General features: G+C 43.9%; 1 protein-coding gene across 1 annotated transcript in view; it reads left to right on the plus strand.

The window, feature by feature from the left end:
- The first annotated feature begins 391 nt into the window (after positions 1-391).
- Positions 392-21721, plus strand: part of LOC121279633 (uncharacterized protein KIAA0895-like) — a 94486-nt gene continuing 73156 nt past the window's right edge. Inside the window, exon 1 of the mRNA XM_041190823.1 lies at positions 392-469. Coding sequence (XP_041046757.1) covers positions 467-469 — 3 coding nt within the window. The 5' untranslated portion in view covers positions 392-466. The remainder of the gene's footprint in view (positions 470-21721) is intronic.

Here is a 21721-nt window from a genome sequence, read left to right on the forward strand (position 1 = left end):
GAGTCCAATGAAGTGACCAACCAGTGTTACTCTTTAACCCAAGGCCAGAAGGTGTGTGAGATGAGCCCTGGGGTGATGTGCCCTCTAATTTTCCATCCCTCATGATTGCGATGTGCCTGAATTTTCTAAGTGCCCATTCCCCGATGTCAACGTACAGATTGGAAACTTATTGTTTGGGGAAATCATGGTACAATGTTCTCTTTCACTAAGAGCAATGCTACAGGAGGTCAGCTAGCATGATATATGAGCAATTTGGTGCTCGTTTGCAACTTCAGCTGGGTTTCTCATATTTTAGGGTTCCCACCTCTTCCCTAACCATGCTCTTACTGTTATAATTTACATGTTATGTTTCATATCTGTAGCTACACTCGTTTCCGGTGATCCTGCAATTTATGCCGAGATCGAGACCTGGGAACCTCTCCTCCTGATCCTGGCATTAGATGGTGGTTCCCTGATTTGCATTCGAATGGTAGGTGACAGTGTCCTTAGTGATGTGTCTCTGGAATCTGGAATGCTGGAGAGTCTAAACAATCGAGCCAAAATTGCTGGGCCAAGGGAGAGGACCCAGATTTCCCCCATCTTGAGACATTGTACTATCCCTGGGAAAAGACTCAAAAATGTCTTTCTGCAACAAAATGTTCTTTCCTGCAGTCCTGGCCTGCATCCTCAATATAGGTCGACTCAACAGCCTGGGGCATCTAGTTGCAGCAGTGTGCTTGTCACCTATACTCCACCAGGGTGTGTGCATGTAAAGCCCTGAAATGCTTGACTCCAGCACCATTTCTTTTGTTTAAGGAAGGCAGACATGGGAGGGGGAGGGGGAGGGAGTAAGAAGCAGCTCTTCCCCACAACTGCAGGCATTAAGTCCTCAGAAAGATTAGGGTTCTGTTGTATCCAGATTCAGGATTCATCCTTTCCTGCATCAATTTTCAATCCTATACCTTTAGGTTTGACATTTGTCCTCTACTGAAGCCTTGTTGAACAATTCCCTCACTGCCCCCCATCCCTCCTCAAGTTTATTTGTTTAATTAGTTCTTTCAAGTATTTGAAGTTAATCCGTTTTACAATTTTGTCTCTGGCCCTTGAATCTTTTGGATTCTAGATCATGTGGCTTTGTAGCGATTTGTTACAACTGAGTGGCTTGCTAGGCCATTTCAGGGTCAACCACATTGCTGTGGGTGTGAAGTCAAGTGTAGGCCAGACCAGGTAAGGTTGACAGATTTCCTTCCCTAAAGGATGTTAGTGAAACAGATGGATTTTTACAACAATCGACAATGGTTTCGTGGTCATCACTGGACTTTAATTCCAGATTTTTATTGAATTCAATTTGCACCATCTACCCGGGTTCGAGTTAACATGGGCAGGCCACTATTCCCTCTTAGCTGCTGACTACCCAGCTTCCCTTCCTGGTGTTACAAATGGTTTTCTCTCTTCAGGTATTGTCCCTCACTTCTTCAAAACTGCCATCATTAGCCTTCTCAAAACAAGTAATCCATAACACCAACACCCTTGCAAATTACCACCTCATCTCCAAATTACCATCTCAAGTCCAAAGTCCTTCGGATTTGTCTCTCTAATTGTTGTCTCTCAAATCTGTGCCTGTCTTTTCCGAAACTCCATGTTTGGATCTCTCTACCCTAGGGAAAAATTTTCCTGCCATTGGAGGGGGGAAAGTGCAGGAGCGGGCATGGGCAGGCGCGTCTCCTATCAGCACCCCTGATCGGGGGTGCGCCGCCATTTTAAGTGGGCGGGCCAATTAAGGCTTGCCCAACGTGACATCCACCAGGAAGTGCTAAGCGGTCCCTGTGCAGGCAGGAGGGGGGGGTTCCCTCAGCCAGGAATGCACGCAAAAGTGCACCCTGATCTCCCTGAGGATCAGGGAGATCGGCTCGGAATTAAAACTTTTAAGGTAAATGTTTAAAAAATTTCCCTGACATGTCCCCTCATGTGACACTGTCACATGAGTTGGAACATGTCCATCACTTTTACTCAAACCTTTATTAAATATTGAAAAACCCTCATAAAACCTCATCCTGCCTGTGGATGAGGTTTCATGCTTTTTCTGAAGCCCGCCAGGGCTCCTGGCCTGCCCGCCAACCCTAAGGTTGGATAGTCAGCCCTGTCAATTATCTGAATTGGTTTATTAATGGCCTCAATAGGCCATTGACAGGTCAGCGGGGGCACAGCTGACTTAGCTGTGCCCCCGCCAACCTGAAAATGGAAATGACACGGGGTGACATCGGGCGGACATCCCGCGTCATTTTACGCATCGGTGAGCGGGCCCTGCCCCTGCTTGCTGATCGGAAGATTCTCTCCCTAGTTTCTGCCCCCATCCCAGTAACCAAACAGGTCTTATCAAAGTCACAATTGACATCCTATGTGACTGTGACAAAGGGAAATTTTCCCTCATCTTTATCGACCTGTCTGCAACCTTTGACACAGTTGACCAAATCATCCTCCTCCAACACCTCTCCACTATTGTCCAGCTGGGTGGGACTGCCCTCACCTGGTTCCATTCCTATCTCTCTAATCATAGCCAAGAAATCATATGCTATGGCTTTTCTTACCACTTCCACACCGGTAGCTCTGGTGACCCCATGGATCTTACCGTGATCCTCTCTTGTTTCTCATCTCTTGGCAATACCATCCGAAAATAGCATTACTGTTCATATACATCCTATTGACACCAAGCTCTATCTCACCATTATCTCTCTTAAGTCCTCCACAGTTGCTAAATTATCTGAATGCGTATTCGACATCCAATACTGGATGAGTAGAAATTCCCTCCAATTAAACATTGGAAAGATAGTTATCGAATCCATCCCTCTCCCAGACAAGTGTCTGAGTCAGAGCCAGGCTATTTGCAACCTTAGTGTTGCATTTAATCCTGAGTTGAGCTTCTGGCCACATATCAGTGTCATCACTAAGACTGCCTATTTCCATCATTCAATTCTGCCTCGCATTAGCTTATCTGCTGCAGAAGCCGTCATTCCAGGTTTTGCTACCTCCAGACTTGAATATTCCAATACACGCTTGGTCACCATCTCCCATTCAACCCTCCATAAACTTGAGGTCATCCGGAACTCTGCTGTCCATGTCCTTACTCGCATCAGTTTGGTTCACCCATCATCCCTGTGCACTCAACCTACATTGCTGCCTAGTCATGCAACACCTCGATTTTAGAATTCTCATTCTTATTTGCAAATCCTTACATGGCCCCACCCCTCCCTATCTCTGAAATCTCCTTCAACTGCACAGTGATCTCTGTGCTTCTTCAATCCGCAATTTTAATCGCTCCAATGCTGGCGTGCTTTCTGCTGCCATAGCCTTGGATCTCCCTCTCTGTAATTCTCTCATTCTCTACCTCTCTCTCCTCATTTAACACATTCCTTAAAACCTACTTCTTTGATCATGTTTTGGTTACCTGCCCTAACATCACCTATGTGGCTTGGTGTCAAATTTTACTTTGTAATATTTCTGTGGAGAACCTTGGAACAGTTAACTATTTTAAAAGTGCTATAAAAATACAAGTGGTTGTTGTTGGCCCTTCTTGTGCTTTCCCTAATGTTAATGCAGCAGTCGAAACTTACATTCAACAACTCAGATATCAACCCACTTAGGCAATCCCCAATTTATATTTGGATAAGCCTCTGTGTTCCTCCAACTCCAGCCTCTAGTCCCGACTTTTATCATTCCATCATTGACGGCAGTGCCTTCAGTTGTCTGGGCATTAAGCTCTGGAATTCACTCTCTAAATCTCTCTGCCTCTTCGTTTCTACCTTCTCCTTTAAGTTCCTCCTTAAATCCCACCGCATGGACCTGCTTTTGGTCAATGGTTTTAATATCTCCTTCTTTGGCTTGGCGTCAGCTTTTGTCTGATTACCCCTCATGACACTCCTTGGGACATTTTACTATGATAAAGGTGCCATAGAAAGCAACTTGTAATATTAAATTCATTGCAACTCTCCCACCAAATTTAGGGGGAGGTGGTGGCGTTAGTGGTATTGTCTCTGCACTAGTAATCCAGAGACCCTGGCTAATGTTCTGGGGACCAGGGTTTGAATCCCACCACGGCAGATGGTGGAACTTGAATCCAATGAAAGCCTGGAATTCAAAGTCTAATGACTATGAAATTGTTGTTGTATAAACCCATCTGGTTCACTAATGTCCCTTAGGGAAGGAAATCTGTTGTCCTTACCTGGTCTGACCTACATGTGATTGCAGAAACACATGATGTGGTTGACTCTTAAATGGCCTGTTTTCATGGACACTTTTTCAATCCTTCTCATCCTGACCTGGCAGTCGATGGTACACCCTTTCAGTGCTAACTTTGTTATTTTCATGTTAAAGAGATGTATATGTGACTTTTTGTCCCCCGCAGTCTCCTACTTCTTTAACCTCCCTGGCATCCTTGACCATATATCTTACCCTTTATCCCACAGAGGGATCACCCAGCAGCAATGGCTGCCCCCAAAGCAATGGTGTGCCTATCCTCAGTGGCCTCCCCTTCCTCATCAGCACCCACCTGACTGGCCTCAGCACGCCCAGACCCCACTTACCTGACTTTGAATGCGCACAGCTATCTATAAGACCTGTAACTCCAGCAATGACCACGGTAAATGGGGGAGCTGCTCAGGCTGCTAAGGACGGCGGCTCTTGGGGGCGAGCTGCTTTCTTTAATAGGAGACTCTTCATTGGCAGCCACTGGCAAAATATGGCCCTGGGTCTCAGGGTTGACCATCATTTTTGGCCTTGGTGCCAGGGCTTCTGTCACCTCCGCAGAATTCCGGCCATAATGTCACAATGTGGCCTGAGATCAGAATACCACGGAGAATCAGTTTACTTCAGACAGTGTCAGCTGTGAATCAGGTGGGAGCACTCTTGTTTCTCAGCGGGAAAGTCCAAATCCCACTGCAGAGACTTAAGCACAAAACCTATTCTGACACCCCAGTGCTGCATTGATGTAGGTGTAACTTTTTTGGTTGAGAGGTTAAATCAAATCCTCATCTTGCCTCTCAGGTGAACATAAAAGATCCAAAGAAGAGCAGCTGATTTCTCTACAGTGACCTGGCTAGTATTTATCCCTTAATGAACAGCACAAAATGATCAGATTGCCAAATTGCTTGTGGGATCTTGTTGTGCACACATTGGATGTGGTGTTACTTTATTATTGTTTTTTTTAAATTCATTCATGGGATATGGGTGTCGCTGGCTAGACCAGCATTTATTGCCCATCCCTAATTGCCCTTGAGAAGGTGGTGGTAAGCTGCCTTCTTGAACCGCTGCAGTCCATGTGGTGTAGGTACACCCACAGCACAGTTAGAAAGAGAGATCCAGGATTTTGACCCAGTGATAGTGAAGGAACAGCAATATACTTCAAAGTTAGGATGTTGATTAACCTTCAAAGGCACTTTATTGGCTGCAAAGTGCTTTGGGATGTCCTTTTTTCAAATTTATTCTTTGATGGGATGGGATGGCAAAGCCAGCATTTGCTATCCATCTCTTATTGCTCTTGAACCAAGTGGCTTGCTACATCGTTTCAAAGGACAGTTAAGAATCTCAGCTTGGACAACAATCATTTCATAGCCACCGTTACTGAGACTAGTTTTTCAATTCCAGATTATTAATTGAATGTAAATTCCACCAGCTGCTGTGGTGGGATTTGAACCCTCCTCCCCAGATCATTAGGCTGGGTCCACTAGATTATTAATCCAGAGATATTACCACCACACCACCATCTTCCTCCTGGGGTTATATAAATATAGATTGTTTCATCACTGTGGGCTACCAGTTTGAGCACTTGAAATAACAGCTATGAAATAAGATTCTCACTGCAACATTTTAATTCTATTCATGGATATGACAAAACATGCTCAGTCTAAAGTCTAACAGCTGTCATTCCATCAACACCACAAGAGAAAAATTTACAATCCAACTTTGACCTCACAGCCACGTTAAGCAAAGTAGCAAACCATCCTCAGTCCCTTGTACACAGTAACCTCTCCAGTCCGGAATGCTTGGGACCAAGGCATTTCCAATTTCAGCATTTTCCGGATTATAGAATAACTTTAGAATATCTAACCATAAGTGTGTAAACCAAATATAAATATGTCAACTGAGACATAAAACCATGACAAAACATTATAAAGCACCAATCAAAATTGTTATATTTATCCAAATACTGTATCTTGCATGTTTCCAATGTACTGGACTATACTAAAATGGTGATGTTGAGGGAACAAGTGATTCCAGTGACCCAGAATTAACGCTACAGGCCCAAGATGAGGAAAGTAGCGTAATGATTGTTTACTAAATATTCAATATATAAAAAAAGAGAACTTCCTTTCCCAAAAAGATTGGCAATGTAGCACCAGTGTGAAAGGCTTTGCTTTTAATTTTATTTCTTACCTAATTAGCCGACTTTTCTTCCTCTGTCATCCATAATGTCTCTCTCTCTCCTGAAAAAGCAGTTACTCTTATCTTATCTTCAGCAGAAGCAGGATCATTAGAATAACTATACAGGTCATCACATTCATTATTTTGCAACTTGTTGCAGTGCCATGACTGATGAGTCTGTGAGTTGTGTAGGCCTGCTCAAAAAGATTCTGGACAACTGGTATTTTTGGATTTTCAATTTCTGGACTGGAGAGGCTACAGCCTAGTAATTCTTAATTATTTTTTTCTAACTTTCTGCAACAAGAGGTGGGGAGGGAACAATGCAAGTTCGTCAGATTTCCCTTTGTGGGCCCAGCACTTGGAGGTGATGGTAGGCCCTGGGAAGTCAAAATAGCAGCCTACTCAACAATGCTCACAACAGTGACACTACTAAAATGCATTGTTGGCTGTAAGGCCTTTTGGGCTCTCCCAGGATCGTGAAAGGCACTACATAAACGCAAATCTTGCTCTTGTCATTTTAATGGAGTTGTGCAATATTGCCATTTTAAATGGACAGAAAAATAATGACAATGGGCTGCATTCTCCTGTTCTCAACCAGATAATTGTCAAAACTCAGACCTGAATAGGTGGGAGATTTATGGAGGGAGAGGAGGGGATTATTCAGCACCCCTGCCCTCCCTCCATTGATCAACCTGTGGAATTTGCAGCCACTGTCCCGAGCCCATCTAGCCTCTCAATTTTTCTACCAACCATTGTTGTTGGTGGACATGATTGGCAGTAAGGAGGGAAATTGAGTGGAGAACACAGGTCCCACGCTCCCGTCGGCATTTAAATGCGGCTGCTGGATTTCCCCAACACGGAGACGGGGAACCCAGATCTGGGCAGGAGCATAGGTCAGGGGGGCTCAGGCAAAGAAAAATCTAGCCTAATTTTTTGTGTCTGAAGGCTGAAAAGATGATAGATATGGTGAGAAGTGGGAGATTGAGTTGATCCATCAGAGGAATGAGTTTTTGGAGTTAATGGCCTAATAGTCTTGAAACTTCATATATTCTTAACACAGCCCCTAACAGCCGGACTTCATTTAATATTTTCAAAAAAGTACAATATTGTTATTACAACAAAAATCATAATGAATAGATATTTTCTTTTGAACACTGAGGCCTTGGGCCCTAGCTCCCACTATAATTTAGCTTCATAGGCATTGGCCATCCTTCTACACCTCAACCATCCTTTCTGTATGGGCATACACAGTGAATGGCAGCAAGCTATTCAACTGCAGGGTGTATCACAGGGAATCCTGATTTTCCCTTATTTGATGCCTAGTTGATTATTGGATATTGGTCTTGAAACATATAAGATTCTGAAACAAAAACAGAAAATGCTGGAAAATCTCAGCAGGTCTGACAGCATCTGGGGAGAGAGAAACAGAGTTGACATTTCGAGTCCATATGACTCTTCTTCAGAGCAGATCCTGAGGGGTTTTGGCAGGATGGATGTGGAGAGGATGTTTCCTCATATGGGATAATCTAGAATTAGGGGGTCATTGTTCAAAAATAAGTGGTCACCCATTTAAGACATGAGGTGAAATTTTTTCACTCAGAGGGTCGTGAGTCTTTGGAACTCTCTTCTTGAAAAGGCGGTGGAAGCAGAGTCTTTGAGTATTTTTAAAGCAGAGGTGGATAGATTTTTGGTAAGCGAGGGGGTGTTAGGTTATCGGCGGTAGGCGGGATGGAGATTTCAGGTTACTATCAGATCAACCATGATCTTATTAAATGGCGGAGCAGGCTAGAGGGGCTGAATGGCCTACTCCTGCTCCTTGCTCATATGTTCGTATGGTCAGCAGCTGGAATCTAAATGATTCCCCACCCCACTGTTAGTCCAGGAACACGGAGGCCAATTCCAGTACTCAAACCACGTCCACATTGGCGGTCGGCTAAACTATCAAAAACTGATCTAACCCGGACCTTTCCAATCTCCACGGCTCAGTAGCACGCTGTGCACTGCTCTCATCCACACAGGCCTTTGCGAGAGCTGCCTTTGAGTGTCTTCATTATGCAATACATAAAAGGAAGGATCATTACATTTATTTAAGGCGAACAATCTTCAATTGAATTAGATCGATTTCTTTTAGAAAATAAAGTAGGGATACTGTATATGAGAAATTTGAGACATGACGTGTGGAAACAGTGGAATGCTTGGGAGAAACAGGTGACTTTGGATCTGTGATTCCCAGTGGGATTTTCCTCGCCTCATGTCTGGGTCTGTTGTAGATTAATTGATAGAGATTTATGCTCGAATTAGTCAACAGCTTCATTATCTTATTTCTGACTATCAGGAAGGGAAGAAGGAGAACTAGATGGACTTGGGCTTTGTTTTCATCTCGCTAGCAATTTCAATAATTGCAGATTATTTTACATTATACGAGATATTTATGCACTTACTGGTATTTTGCAGTCAAATATTGTTGCTGTGCTGAGCTTCGGCAAGAGACAGTGACTGATTTGCAGAGAACTGCCCCACATGAGGCAAAGATGTCATGAATGAGGAGTGTTATCCAGGTTGCAACAGTCTATTCATGATGTCACTGGAGTGCAACAATGCAATCGTTACATTATAATGTATTGTTTAAGGAGAAAATGCATGTTGTTAAATCATCACAGAGTCCTAAGCATTAGTTAGAAGTTGAGGAGATTTTGGGATGATTGAAAAGATTTGTTTAAAATTATGAAGTAGATGAAGATAGACAGTTTCCAGTGATTGAGGGGTTTAGGATATAGACATAAAGTTAAACATAAGAAGTTTAGGACAGAAAAAGGAGAAACCTTTGAATTAGAGGGTTGTGAGATCAATTTTAGTGATTGAATCAGAGACTCTGCCCCAGAATTTTCTTGAGGCGATTTACATCACTGTTGCACCTTTCTAAAAAACAGGTACATTGACCACTGACCTCGAGAGAGATAAAGGCACATTTCTATTTGCATTCCATTAGCATAAGCATCACTGCAAAACTGGTTCAAACAGTTAAACTAGCAAGAAACGTTTGTGCAGCCTTTTCAAGTGCACTGTTTCAAGTGTACTGTACAGCAGACCACAGGAGGGCAAGAAGGCAAGGCAGAAACATCGCTTGGCTCTTTAATTTCTCTCTGAGATGCCTTCACTGCATGCCTTACCATTCTTTTAATTATACTTGGACAGGATTATGAATATTCAAATGCCATCTGTGCCCAGAGGGCACCAGGGCGTGGCACATCTTCACTCCTTCAAGCCTTCCTGACAAAACTCTGCTACCCATATAACCAGCAACAAGTCCTATCCACCCTTGCGCTTGCTAAACTACATTGGCTGGTTAAGCAATCTCCCAATTCTAAAATTCTCATCCTTGTGTTCAAAAACCTCTGTGGCCTCAACCACTCCCTCTCTCTGTAACCTCCGTCAGCCCCACAATATTCCAAGGTCTCGGCACTTCACCAATTCTGGCCTCTTGTGCATCCCAGTTTTTAATCACTCCATCATTGGTGGCCATACCTTCAGCTGCCTGGTTCCTAAGCCGTAGAATTCCCTCCCTAAACTTCTTTGTATTCCTACCTCGCTGTCTTTCTTTGAGGTCCTCCTTAAAACTTACTGCTTTGACTAAGCTTTTTGTCACCTCCTCTAGTATCTTTGATGTGACTCAATGTCAAATTTTATACAGTCCTGTGAGGTGCGTTTGGACATTTTTATGACGGTTTTTTTTATTTGTTCTTGGGATATGTCACTGACTGGGCCAGCATTTATTGCCCATCCATAATTGCCCTTGAGAGCTGAGTGGCTTGCCAGGCATTTAAGAGGGCAGTTATAGTCAACCCTACAGGTCTGGAGTCACATGTAGGCCAGACCAGGTAAGGACGGCAGATTTCCTTCCCTAAAAGACATTGATGGAGCAGATGGGATTTTATGACAATGGTTTCATGGTCATTCCAGATTTTTTATTGAATTGGGATTCAAACCCTGGTGCCCAGAGCATTAACCTGGGTATCTGGAGTACTAACCCAGTGACAATACCACTAAACCACCATCTCCCCATAAAAATAAATATAAGTCATTGTTAATGAGGGCTTTGAAGGCAGGACAGACAGACTCCTGAGTGAGGGATACCACCAACTCACTCAGAATTACCATTCGTTCCACACGGAGGAAAGTGGCAACGATTCTGGCAATTGCCACCTCTCTCATTCCCTACCCCTGTGCTGCAAGAAGTTATAGCTTCTCAGCTGGGCAGGCCAGTGGTATACTGCACATCTCTCCCTTTTATTTTCTTATCTCCCCTGGGTACCAACACATTCTTCAATCTCTTAAAACACTTCCTCAACTAACCTTTCATTGTCCCCTGTTTAAGGGTGCTCCCTACTCTATTTTTTTGCACTATGGCTACCCAGCTCTCTCAACACGTTACTGCCTCGCATATCCTGTTCCTACAGTCTAACACTCACATTCCCACATCTGTTACTTCACCTCCTCGTGCTACTTTCCATACACGCCTCAACATCAGGCCTTATCCTGCTTCTGCTGAACTGTTTGCAGGAGAAATGGGTGTCCAGTGACCACCAGAGAGCAGACCACCTTTCTAACTGTCTCCCCCTTGGAGGACAGGACCGTGCAGCCTGTGAGGAGGCACTGGAGTGTTGTCATGATGATGGCGAACTTCACACATCTTGGTGATGCTGAATTATTGATTGTGCCCCTGCGCTGTCAGCCTGGCAGTCATCCGAAGCACCATACAACCAAATTCTTCCTTCACTTCCTGCAGAATCACCACCGCAGCGAGCACTTTAGGAGGAGAAGCATGATGATGGTGGTGGAGAGGAAAATGAGGGTTGAGTCGCCCAGGTGGGGTCTCAGTTGCCGGATCCTGTCATTCCTTCAGGACAGCAGCACTTGCCAAGCTCTCAGTGTGCATGCAACTCATCCCCCATGCCAACTTCCAGAGCACCATGTCAATAGGTGGTGAGGCCAGGCTGCCCAGGATTACCTTCCAAAGATGCAGCCAGCAGTGGCTCCATGGGCAAAGGCCCTTCCATGGCTCAGTGGGTAGCAATGTCAGCTCTAGTCAGAAAATCGTGGGTTCAAGTCCTGCTCTAGAGAGTTGAGTACACAATCTAGGCTGACACTCAAGTGCAGGAAAGAGAGAGTTGCCACTGTTGGTGGTGCCATTTTTCAGGTAAGATGTTAAATTGAGGCCCCTTCTAGCTTCTTTGATTCCACAGCACTATTCAAATATGAGCTTGGGTGTTCCCTCCAATGTCCTGGCTATTATTTATCACTCAACCAAAATTATTACAATATATGATCTGGTCAATATCTCATTGCTTTTTGTGGGAGCTTGATGTGCGCAAATTGGCTGCCCTGCTTTCTACATTACAACAGTGATTACACTCCAAAAATACTTCATTGCTGTAAAGTGCTTTGAGATGTCCTGAGGTTGTGAAAGGAAGTATATAAATTCAAGTCTTTGTTTTCTCTCTATGTATACCTTAAGATGCCAACCATCTCATCAATGCCACCCAGAAGAAGCACAGAGATAGGTGCCCATGGGGGAAGCATATTTCCTCCTGCTTACCATTGATGTTGGTATGTGAGGGATGGGGAACGTGGGGGGGAGATCTGAATATCTGCCAGTGCTCTGACCCACCTCCCCCTCCAAAGGAACATAGCAGTCCAAGAGGCAAATGTAGAAGTCTATTAGTAGTAGGCATATAAATGGATCAATTTCAATATATTTCATACCTACGCAGGAGCTGGGATTGTTCTCCTTAGAGCAGAGAAAGTTAAGAGGAGATTTAAAAGCAGTGTTCAAAATTCTGAGGGGGTCTTGACAGATTAAATAGAGAGAAAGTCTTTTCATTGGCAGGAAACCAGTGGACACTGATTTAAGAGAATGGACACAAGAGCGAGTGCAAAATGAGAATTATTTCACAAAGCGAGCTGTTATGATCTGGATTCTGCAGCCTGAAAGGATGGTGGAAGGAGATTCAATAAGAACTTTCCAGATGGAATGAAGGAAAAATTATTCAAGGCAATTGGGAAAAAGCAGGGGAGTTTTATTATTCTTTCATAGGACGTGGGCATCTCTTGCCCATCCCTAATTGCCCTTGAGCAGGTGGTGGTGAGTTGCCTTCTTGAACCACTGCAGCCCATGTGGTGTAGGTACACCCACATTGCAGTTAGGGAGGAAGTTCTGGGATTTTAATCCAGCGACAGTGAAGGAACAGCAAGTCAGGATGGTGAGTGGCTTGGAGGTGGTGGTGTTTCCATGTGTTCACTGCCCTTATCTTTCTAGATAGCAGAGGTCACGCGTTTGGAAGGTTTGAAGGATCCTTGGTGAGTTGCTGCAGATGGTACAAAATATTGCCACTGTGCTTCGGTGGTGGAGGGAGAGAATGTTTGTGGATGGGGTGCCAATCAAGTGGGCAGCTTTGTCCTGGATGGTGCCAAGCTTCTTGAGTGTTGTTGGAGCTGTATCCATCCAGGCAAGTGGAGAGTATTCCATCACACTCCCAGCTTGTGCCTTGTAGATGGTGGACTGGCTTTGGGAAGTCAGGAGGTGAGTTACCCTGCACAGAATACCTAGCCTCTGACCTGCTCTTGTAGCCACGGTATTTATATGGCTGGTGCTGTTCAGGTTCTGGTCAATGGTGACTCCCAGGATATTGATATTAGGAGAATCCAGCTATGGTAGTGCCATTGAATGTGAAGGGGAGCCTGGCATTTGTGCAGTGTGAACATTACTTGCCAATTGCCCAGGTCTTGCTGCCTATGGGCACAAACTGCTTCAGTATCTGAGGAGTCACGAATGGTGGAATCATCAGCAAACACCCCCATTTCTGACCTTATGATGGGAGGAAGGTCATTGATGAAACAGCTGAAAATGGTTGGGTCTAGGACATGACCCTGATGAATTCCTGCAGCGATGTCCTGGAATGAGATGATTGACCTCCAATGACCACAACCATCTTCCCTTTGTGCTAGGTATGACTCCAAGCGGTGGAGAGTTTTCCCCGATTCACATTGACTCCAGTTTTGCTCGGGCTCCTTGATGCCACACTCAGTCAAATGCTGCCCTGACCTTTAGGGCAGTCACACTATCCTCACTCTTGTGTTCAGCTCTTTTGTTTATGTTTGAACCAAGGCCGTAATGAGGCCAGGAGCTGTGTGGCCCTGGCGGAACCCAAACTGGGCATCAGCAAGCAGGTTATTCATGGTCAGTATTATTGACATTAGCTTTTTAATTCCAGATTTATTAACTGAATTCTGCCACCGCTGCCAGGGTAGGATTCAAACCCCTGTCCCCAGAGCGTTATCCTGGGCATTTGGATTACTAGTCCAGTGACATTATCATAATGCCACTACGCTACTGCCTGCTTTTAATAGGACTAATTGGATAACTCTTTCACAGAGCTACTCAGGCACGAGGGCTGCTGTTATTGTATGGAATCTACATTCAAAGATCTGTCAGTGGTTCCCAGTCACTTCTGTCTTTGCCACTGAACCTGACAGCAGCTGTGCCTTTTTAAAACAGGTGCAGCTTATCCTGCATAGACTAGTTCCCAGGAACTCTCCCCCCCATTGGGTTACAGATTGACAGGTGGCCTCATGCTAAAGTCAGTGGTAGCTCAGCATCACATTGGGGGACAATACTGGGAGTGCAGGAAAACTGCAGCTGAGGAGGGGTGGGGTTTGCTCCATTTAAAGACACAGACACGTTGGAAGTAACTTTCCCACAAGTTTCCTTGCTGGAAAACATTTCAATGCTGCTCCAATGCTACTAAAGTGCTGGACATGGTGAGGGGATTAGTCTCTCAAAGCAACATTTAAGAACAGCTGGTTGAAGGGAAAGAAGTAATGGGTTATGGAAATAGGATATTACATAGGATTAGGACGGTGACTCATGTGGGAGAGAAACACCAATATGGTTGGACTGAGTGACCTGTTTGCACATCTTAACTCCCTATAATCCATATCTATCAGTGACTCACAATAACTTTTGATTAAAGTGTTTAGTAACAGAGGGCAAGCTCCCTCACTTACCTATTGGATAAATCTATCAGGTGGTGTGGTAAAACATAAAAAAGCACCTTCCCACCATCTCAGAATGTCCTGAAGCACTTTACCACCAATGAAGTCATTTGTTGAGCTGTCATCACAGTTGTTATTTGAGAACAATTGGGGCAATTGCACACAGCAAGATCCCAAAAGCAGTTATAAGATAACTGACCTTTGTTTTAATGATAAAAGCAAAATACTGCGGATGCTGGAAACATAGAACAAAAACAAAAATGCCTGGAAAAACTCAGCAGGCCTGACAGACCTGGTTGAGGGTTACATATTGGCCAGGACACTGGGGAAACTTCTCTGCTCTTTTTGGTTTGGTATTGAGGGATCTTTAATGTGCACCTGAGAAGGCAGATGGAATCTAAGTATGACATCTAACCTGAAAGGTGGCACCTCTGACAGTTCAACACTCCCTTCAGTCTCAGGAGTGGGGCCAGAACTCAGGACCTTAAAGATGAACGTGTGTGCACTGAGCCTGACTAACACTGAGTGATATCAGTAGACCAAGAAGGCCCTGAGCTTGATGACTGACCTGTGTTGGGTTGAGTGTTGGGAGTGAGGGCTCGACAACTGACTCCAGAATCTCAGGTTGGGAGGAGGGGAAATCAGTTGTGATCTCTCAACTTGATCACTAATCAATGGCCCTGCCAGGAGTGGGCACACACAACTGGTGAGGGCAATATTAGGCTCAATTATGATGGTTCTCACAGTGGAATAGCCTCCTGAGCTTCACTGTCCAGGCTTCCCCTGGTCATCATGACCAAGGGTCTGCCAGCACCCATGGAACTGTACCTGGAGCAGAAGCAATGGAGAGGGCTAAGGAGGGAACACTTCAGGAACTAAACCTTCGGAAAAGAACATTAATACCACCGATGTAACCAATTTTTAATAGGTGATCTTATACTCCTTCTGTAGAGCAAACCTTACAGCAAAATTAAGATTGCATATTTGCTCAGATGAAGGATTCCTCCATCTTTGTTTCTTTCTGAAGTTCCCTGCAGTTCTGTGTATGATTCACTTTGCACAGCAGAATATCTCACTGCCACAGCTGATAAAACATTCTGTCGGTGCTCTTAGACCCACATTTCACATGCGGTCCAGCCAGCACCACCTACTGCAGTCTGCAGAGCTGCATCAGCCATGCCAGCTTTTGCCTTTCCGAGATTGAAATGCTTCATTTAGAATTACAGCAGATCACAAATATAACCCTTGGACTGCCAAGGTCAAAGGATACTGACTATCTTCCTGAAAAAGCCAGGTTCTTAAGTTTACAGTTCACACATTGAGACGCAAACACCAACATAGTGTTAACCCTGAACGATTAAAGCCAATGCTCCAATACCAGTTTTAAAGGAAAGTTTTAACTGTGTCCCTTTTCTTTCTCTCTTCTCATTCTCTCACTGAGCCACAGCTGAGCCCTCAATGTGTCTCCAGTGGAAAAGCCATCATTGTATGAGGTAACTGAATTTCCTTTTTGTATTATAACTCTAAAATAACATGTATCATGATCTTTGAGATTTTTATCTGAGGTAAGTTCTAGAACTGCTCCCTATACCCCAGCTCTTTTCCAAGTTACAGGAGATTTTTTTTTATAACAATGGCAGGTATACATTTCTGGGCCTAGAAGTCAAATTTTTTGAAACATGAGACACTTTAAAACCCAAATGTTTGAACTGTCTATGAGATAATGCAAGGAAGACAATGTACATAGTAGAAACTGGTCATGGTGCAAAACCAACAGTGATTCTAAGAAGATTAACATTCTTCAGCATCCTGAAAGAGGACATGGACCAAAAATGATAATATCTTTCCTCTTTACAGATTCTCTTTATCCCTTTAGTTATGAACATATTCTTCTATTCAATTATATCATGGTTGTTCTGTATCTTAAATCCATTTACCTGTCTTAGTTCCATGTCCCTTAATATCTTCGTCCAATAGAAATCTATCACCACAAAAGCAAAATACTGCAGGTGCTGGAAATCTGAAATAGAAAAAGAAAATACTGGAAATGTTCAGCAGGTCAGGCAGCATCTGTGGAGACTGTGGAGTAAACATTTCAAGTTGATAGAACCTTTCATTGGAACTGGGAGTCTATCGCCCTCAGTTTAGAAATTTTCAATTGAACCAGCATTCTCAACAGCTTCTTGCGGGAGACAGCTCCAGTATTTCACTATTCTTTGTGTGAAGAAATGCTTCCTGAAATCACTCCTGAGCAACCTAGCTCTAATTTTAAGATTATGTCCCTTTGTTCTAGACTCCCCGACCAGAAGAAATAATTTCTCTCTCCACTCTATCAAATTCTATAATCATTTTAAACCTGCCAATTTGATACTTCGTTAATTGTCAACATTCAAACTGTCTCCGCTCCACCCCAACCCTGCCATAACTCCGTCAGGCCTCCAACCTCTGACCAGCCCCCTCCATCCAGCTTCCAATCCCTCTCCCTCTCTTCTCTACTCTCTGGCTCCAGCCTGTGCCAAAGGCCAACCTACTTGACAGTCAGCTCTCAATTTGCTGTTAAAATTGATAGGGTCAGGGGGAAACCTGTTCTTCTGGATGTCATTGTCTCTGAGCAAATCTCTTGCAAACTCCTTTCCAAATTATTCCAGTAGAAATGTACACACGTCCCTCAATTCCACATCCTTGGATTGCCATCACCCCACACTGACTAACTAACCTTTTTCTTTATTTATTCATTCATGGGATGTGGGCATTGCTGGTTAGGCCAGCATTTATTGCCCATCCCTAATTGCCCTTGAGAAGGTGGTACTGAGCTGCCTTCTTGCACCGCTGCAGTCCCTGTGGTGTAGGTACACCCACAGTGCTGTTAGGGAGGGAGTTCCAGGATTTTGACCCAGTGACAGTGATGGTACCTCCCTCACCTCCTGAAAGTGAACCCCCTCTGACAAATTGTTTTTATTCCCCTTCTCATTCTGTTTACAAGTTTGATTAAATGGTTGCTAACAGCAGATGGTTTTGTTGTGTTGATAGCAGGATACGTTTTGCTTGCAGGTAGATCTGAGGCTTTCCGACCCATCGCAGGACGTCTTTGTGACTGTGGCAGAACATGTATGAAAATGAAAATCTTCGCTTCCCAGTCATCTCTCCCATCCTGGTAATTCAGTTGTCAGTTGATTATCATTCATTGGACATCATAATATGTTTGTTGGCTTTCTCTCTAAAAGCTTGTTATTTAATCAATGTTTTAGAAATTGTTTACTTGATCAGATAAACTGTGGGGCCCAAGTTTTGCTGGAAATATATTGTCTTAGATAAATGTGTCCCATGGAGTTGCCTACTTACAAAATGGGTACATAGCACTTACAAGCTGTTATACCAGACAGTACAGTTTGAACTGGCACGATCAGGACTGCAATAAGTGGTGGGGACTGTATTACAAAAATACCAGTGTATGTTATCAGTAATGGCCTGTTGTGCTTCTGCTAATTGATGTTACCTGTGATGCTTTCTCTGTTTCAGTGTCTTCCTGAAGAGCTGGATTTATAACATAGATTGCCATTTTCTGAGAAATGTTTTTATTTGTGGAACATTTTCTGAGTTTATTCTTGGTACTAAGTGGAATGTAGGAAAATACTCTTAATCCATGGTGTTCATTTCATGTGCATGAAGAAACATTTGAAAACCAAAACAGGTCCAATCATGTTCACTCACTGCTCTGTGATATGAGTGTTCGTCACCCTTTCGTTTTCTTCCTTTATCTCTGTCAGGAAACATAAGAAATCGGAACAGGAGTGGGCCATTTGGCCCCTTGGTCATTCAATAAAATCATGCTTGATCTTCTATTTCAGCTCCACTTTCCCACTCTACTCCTATATCCATTAATTCCCTAAGTGCCCCAAAATCCATCGACCTTAGTCATCGACCGATCATCCACAGCGCTCTGCTGTAGTGAATTCCAAAGTTTCACAACCCTCTGAAAGAAGTAGGTTTTCTTCACCTTAGTCTGGAATGGCCGACCCCTAAGATTATAACCCCTAGATTATAACTCCTAGTTCTAGACTCTCCAACCAGAAGAAACAGCATCTCAGCAATATTCTGTCAAACACTCTCAGAATTTAATATTTTTCAATGAGATCGCCTTTTGTTCTTCTGAACTGCCGGTTGTCTAGGTCCATTCTACTCAACCTTTTCTGAAGTCGGTACTGGGTGCATTTTTATCTGACACTTCAGTGCTCATACTTCATGTGTCAATGTGAACTGTGGTCATTGGAGGACAATTAAACCATGGACTGGAGAGGGATAGGGGCAGTTATAACTGACTAAGTCCTGTTTTCATTGTATGCCTAAACATGCACTGCATCCATTAAACTAGCTCCTTGTTGAGTTGCTATTGTTGGGATTCAGTGACTAGAGCTGGACTTTCCATTTTTAGTGCAAATTTGGTGCAGGAAATTGGGTGAAAATTGCACCAGTTAGGTTACAGCTCGAATTTCCACTAATCTCATTTACATAATTTAAACATTTTTTTTGTTCACTTATGGGATGCAGACATCACTGGCTAGGCCAGCATTTATTGCCCATCCCTAATTGTCCTTAAGAAGGCGGTGGTGACCTGTCTTCTTGAACTGCTGCAGTGCATGTGGTGCAGGTACACGCACAGTGCTGACAGGGTGGAAATTCCAGGATTTTGACCCAGTGACAGTAAAGAAACAGTGCTATATTTCCAAGTCAGGATGGTGAGTGACTTAGAGGGGAAATTCCAGGTGGTGGTGTTTCCACTGTTTCTGCTGCCCTTGTCCTTCTGGATGGTAGCAACCATGGGTTTGGAAGGTGCTGTCTAAGGAGACTTGGTGAGTTTCTGCTGTACATCTCGTAGATGGTACACACTGCTGCCACTGTTTGTCGGTGGTAGATGGGGGGAATGTTTGTAGAAGGGATGCCAATCAAGCAGACTGCCTTGTCCTGGATGGTGTTGAGCTTCTTGAATGTTGTTGGAGCCGCACTCATCCAGGCAAGTGGAGTATTTCATCACACTCCTGACTTGTGCCTTGTAGATGGTGGACAGGCTTTGGGGAGTCAGGAGGTGAGTTACTCACTGCAGGCTTCCTAGCCTCTGACCTGCCCTTGTAGCCACAGTATTTATATGGCTAGTCCAGTTCAGTTGCTGGTCAATGGTAACCCCCAGGATGTTGATAGTGGGGGGATTCAGCGATGGTAATGCCATTGAACGTCAAGGGCCAATGCATAGATTCTCTTTTGTTGGAGATGGTCATTGCCTGGCACTTGTGTGGCACGAATGTTACTTGCCACATGTCAGCCCAAGCCTGGATATTGTCCAGATCTTGCTGCATTTGGATATTGTTGTGATCCCAGTTGATGTTACTACTGGGTGGAACCTGGCTTTATAGGTCCTAACTTTCATTGTTTGTTTAGAAACATGGAGGGTGGCTACTGAACAGAGTCATAGGAGTCTGCTAATAAACTTTTAACAAAGAAATATAACATTTATTGAACAAGAAAAGATTAACAATATTACAACACTCACCCACAAATATACCTTTACAGATGTATCCAGATTCGTAAGAACAAGTTACAAACACTATCTTAATGTTCACAATAAGTACACAGTCCATGTAAACCAATAGGTGTCCTGTGGTCAGACACACACCACACTCTGTAACCAAATGACAGATGCCATTCTGAGCAGATGCTATGGATCTCTCATCAACTCCCCCCAGACACTTGCCCATCATGAGCCATGATCTGATTGAGCTCTGCCTTTCACATGAGAGTTTCCAATCTCCACTCTCAAAAAACTCGCTTCTCCAAAATGGTGATTTCTCTCAGATGCCTTCCACAAAGGTCCACCTCCAGAGTTTGGAACTCTCCTTCTGATGTTCCTATCCCCTGGATCACCAGGTGCATTCACGTATTCCCTCTCTGACTCAACCATGTCAATAGAATACCACTGCTTCACATGCCCATAGTAAAGAGTTACAGAACTTCAATTGTCTCCTTGAATCTTCTGGCTTCTCGTAAGCCTATTTTGCTTTAACCCTGCATCCTGCAGCTTTCTCCCTCTAAGCTTAGAGCCTTTCTCTGCTCCTCACTCTTAACTTCACTTAATAGGTCCACTAGCTGCTGATTTCCAACTTTAGTTTGGGACTTGCTATGTCCCTCTCCTATGCTGCTTCTGCTGCCAGCTACATCCAATCTTACAGCATAATCACCAACTGAACTCTAACTGCTTTTGGTTTCTCTCTATATGTGGGGCCTCCTTCTCTGAACCCCTGTTGCGAGGCAACATCACAGTTTTTTCAACCTTGTTTGTTTGTTTTAACTCCCCTTCAAGAGTTATAACCCTCATTAAAATGCAAGCATATTTTATAATGAAACTAAAATGCAAGTGCTCCCTTCCTTAACACACCAATATAGAAATAAAAATTAAACTTAAATATTGAAGCTAAGACACATTTCTAACACCCACAAATATAAATATGACTTATTTAAACTATCTCTAGTTTCGAACAACATGGGCTGTAGTTGTGAATGGTGCTGAACATCGTGCAATCATCAGCGAACATCCCCATTCCTGACCCTATGATGGAAGAAAGGTCATTGATGGAGCAGCTGAAGATGGTTGGGCCTAGGACACTACCCCGAGGAACTCCTGCAGTGATGTCCTGGGACTGAGATGACTGACCTCCAACAAACACAACCATCTTCCAACCAGCGGAGAGTTTACCCCTGATTCCCATTGACTCCAGCTTTGCTAGGGGTCCTTGATGCCATATGTCTGGAGTTCAGCTGTTTTGTCCATGATTGAACCAAGGCTGTAATGAGGTTGGCAGCTGAGTGGCCCTGGCAGACCCCAAACTGAGCGTCAATGAGCAGATTATTGCTAAGCAAGTGTCGTTTGATAGCACTGTTGATGACCCCTTCCATTAATTCACTGATGATCGAGAGTAGGCTGATAGTGCGGTAACTGGCTGGGTTGGATCTGTCTTGCTTTTTGTGTACAGGACATACCTGGGCAATTTTCTACATAGCTGGGAAGGTGCCAGTGATGTAGCTGTAGCTTGGCACGGCAAGTTCTGGAAGGAAGTCTAAAGTACAATTCCTAGAATATTGTCAGGGCCCATAACTTTTGCAATATCCAGTGCCTTCAGCCATTTCTTGATTTTTAAAAAATTCATTCATGGGATGTGGGTGTCACTGGCTAGTCCATCATTTATTGCCCATCCCTAATTACCCTTGTTCAGAGAGCATTTTT

This window comes from Carcharodon carcharias, chromosome 7 (genome assembly GCF_017639515.1).
Source record: "Carcharodon carcharias isolate sCarCar2 chromosome 7, sCarCar2.pri, whole genome shotgun sequence".
Lineage (NCBI taxonomy): Eukaryota > Metazoa > Chordata > Chondrichthyes > Lamniformes > Lamnidae > Carcharodon > Carcharodon carcharias.